Source organism: Cebus imitator, unplaced genomic scaffold, assembly GCF_001604975.1.
Source record: "Cebus imitator isolate Cc_AM_T3 unplaced genomic scaffold, Cebus_imitator-1.0 Scaffold138, whole genome shotgun sequence".
Lineage (NCBI taxonomy): Eukaryota > Metazoa > Chordata > Mammalia > Primates > Cebidae > Cebus > Cebus imitator.
The window spans coordinates 394,138-397,455 of NW_016107453.1; the positions used below are offsets into that span (position 1 = coordinate 394,138).

General features: G+C 35.4%; 1 protein-coding gene across 3 annotated transcripts in view; it reads left to right on the forward strand.

Annotated features, from left to right (window-relative positions):
- The window catches only part of GABPA (GA binding protein transcription factor subunit alpha), a 36,091-nt gene that overhangs the window by 15,985 nt on the left and 16,788 nt on the right, over positions 1–3,318 (forward strand). For all 3 annotated transcript variants that reach the window (XM_017541892.2, XM_017541891.2, XM_017541894.2), the window contains exon 5: positions 2,071–2,316. In XM_017541892.2, coding sequence (XP_017397381.1) covers positions 2,071–2,316 — 246 coding nt within the window. The remainder of the gene's footprint in view (positions 1–2,070; positions 2,317–3,318) is intronic.

Here is a 3,318-nt window from a genome sequence, read left to right on the forward strand (position 1 = left end):
TGATCCACCTGCCTCGGCCTCCCAAAGTGCTGGGATTACAGGTGTGAGCCACCACGCCCGCCCCATTACAGTATTTTACTAATCTTGTATAAGTACCCAAATTAGGAAAATTAGGAAACCACTTTTTGGTAGGTTGAATTTTCGTTTTATAAAATTTAGAATAATTTCATCTCTGGACATATATTGTTCACAATTATGTTTCACAAACCAAATTTTTCTTCAGACTCTGAAAATGGTAGTTACTTACTTCTGATCCTGAATTCCCTCAAGATTGATTATTGGTAATAGGAAATAAATTAGTGGTTTTTATCTTTAAAAGCCTAGGCCAGGCGCGGTGGCTCAAGCCTGTAATCCCAGCACTTTGGGAGGCCGAGGTGGGTGGATCACGAGGTCAATAGGTCAAGACCACCCTGGTCAACATGGTGAAACCCCATCTCTACTAAAAATACAAAAAATTAGCTGGGCATGGTGTCGCATGCCTGTAATCCCAGCTACTCGGGACGCTGAGGCAGGAAAATTGCCTGAACCCAGGAGGTGGAAGTTGCGGTGAGCCGAGATCGCGCCATTGCACTCCAGCCTGGGTAGCAAGAGCTAAACTCCATTTCAAAAAAAAAAAAAATAATAATAAGCCTAGTGACCTCTTGATGCAACTGTGTTTAAAAAGAGTTTATTTAAAGCCATAAAATTATTAAATTTAGATGAAGGATTAGGAAATAGATTTTTAAAAATATGTTTTTTTTTTCGTTTTTTTTTTTTTTTTTTTTTTTTTTTTTTTTTTTTTTTTTTTTTTTTTTTTTTTGAGACGGAGTTTTGCTCTTGTTACCCAGTCTGAGGTGCAATGGCGCGATCTCGGCTCACTGCAACCTCCGCCTCCTGGGTTCAGGCAGTTCTCCTGCCTCAGCCTCCTGAGTAGCTGGGATTATAGGCACGCGCCACCATGCCCAGCTAATGTTTTGTATTTTTAGTAGAGACGGGGTTTCACCATGTTGACCAGGGTGGTCTCGACCTATTGACCTCGTGATCCACCCGCCTCGGCCTCCCAAAGTGCTGGGATTACAGGCTTGAGCCACCGCGCCCGGCCTTAAAAATATGTTTTTGATTCTGATTATTTTTATCATGTATATTTAAAAAGTGATTTTATTAATGAATGACAGTAGTACAGTTTCTTGCAATACTGGTTTTCACAGGAGACTGAAGTTGAGTTGTGCTTTTTTTTAAACTGTACTTGGATTGAATTTTTATAGATTGTAATAGATTCAATAAGGAACAGAAGCTGTTATATAATATGATAGTGTCTTAGAGCTGTCATTTTAGTCTGGGGTTATTTCATAAAGGGCTAATTCCATTTTGAATAGATAAATCGTCTGTCTTACAGATAACTGCTTTTATGGCACAATATCTTGGCTTAATTTAATTTCTGAAACACAGGTTTAAATGTTTTGATTCTGCATAGTTGAGGAGCCTTTGTTAATAAATTATCTTTCTTTTTATTTTTTTCTTAGAAATTACAGTTCTTAACACCTATATACTAGGGGCATAAAATATTCAGGATTTGGGGTTTCATCCAATTTAAAATGAAAATTAGAATTTAATGGCAAATTTAATTTGGCAAATTTGGCATCATTTTTAACACATCTATTTTGTCCTTTAAAAAGAAAATCTGAGTCAGTAAATAATAATTTTAATTTCCCTAAAAGGATTTTTTTAAATTCCAAGGATAGGTAGCTACTTATTCATATTCTACCTAATTTTTATTCTGTTTTATATTGGTAATTTTTATTTTTATTTTATTGTGGTAAGAACTGGTATTTCTTTTTTTCTAATGATGTTTAGAGATAGGGTTTGTGTGTGTATCTTATTTTTTAAAAATTATTTTAAACTTGTGGAAAAGTTGCAAGACTAGTAAAAGAATTCTTGAATATCTTTCACCCAGATTCCCTAAATGTTAACTTTTACTATCTTTGCTTTATTTGATGTAGTTTTTCTCTACCATTCAGTAACATATAAATTATTTTTGTGTGACTTATGTGCTTTCATTTAGATTTATATATTTTTTTATCCACTGTTAAGGAATTGAACCGAAGTTAAACATCCTTGAAATTGTTAAACCTGCGGACACTGTTGAAGTTGTTATTGATCCAGATGCCCACCATGCTGAATCAGAAGCACATCTTGTTGAAGAAGCTCAAGTGATAACTCTTGATGGCACAAAACACATCACAACCATTTCAGATGAAACTTCAGAACAAGTGACAAGATGGGCCGCTGCACTGGAAGGCTATAGGAAAGAACAAGAACGCCTTGGGATACCCTATGGTAATAAAATATATAATTCTATATTGGGTAGAAAAATAGGAATTAAGCTTGACATAGAAGACACTGGGTAAGTTATAATCTATTGTATATGTAGAGTTATTAGGATGAATGTTGATTTTCTGTATCTCTATCTTTAATTGTAATGCACATTTAAGCTCATAGGGTGGACAAATTCTGTCCTGCATCCTGGAAATACAAAGAAGTCTAAAAAAATTCTGCTCTTAGGGTGTTGAGAGTGTAGTTGAAGAGAGAGAAGACAGATGAAAAGAGATAATTGCCATAAAAGATAACATGTTTTTAAACTGTCTAACTCAGGTAGAAGCAGCATGCTATTGGAATCTCAAGGGGATCATGGTTGGCCTGAGGGAAAGTTGAAAAAGAGTTTATTATAAGTAAGATACTATTGGGCAGAGAAAGACATTTAAGACAGGAAATGTTATGTGCAAAGCGTAGACCTGGGGGTATGTATGAGTAGGGACCAAATTCAGTGGTTAAAGAATTACTCTGTAGCATTACAGAACTGTTTTTGATTGATGAAAATGATAATTGAAAAACGAATATGGCAATGGTGTATGGCTTACGTTAGAACAGGTAGAGACTGAGTGAAGGGAAAACAGGAGCATATTATTATAGCTGTAACTAGATGATAATGTCTAGATTAGCCCAGACTAGGTGATTTCTTTGTTGGGTAGAAAGGAAAAAGTGGATGAAAACAGTGATAGGACTGAGCAGATTGGCAGATTTTATGAGGGTAGAGAGGGAAGATACAAATATTGATCTAACTTCTCAATTTTCATCTTGGTGACTAAAACAGTAATAATCTTGATAAAAATTGGTTCCATCTTTATTACATATTTAGTGAACACAACTGTACACCAGGCACTATGTTAAATGCTGGGCTTAATGATGGTACACTAGAAAGAGCATGCCTTCGGAAGCGCAGCTGGGGAAGTAGGGAAGTCTGGTATAGGAAATGTTTTTTCTTTTCTTTTTTTTTTTTTT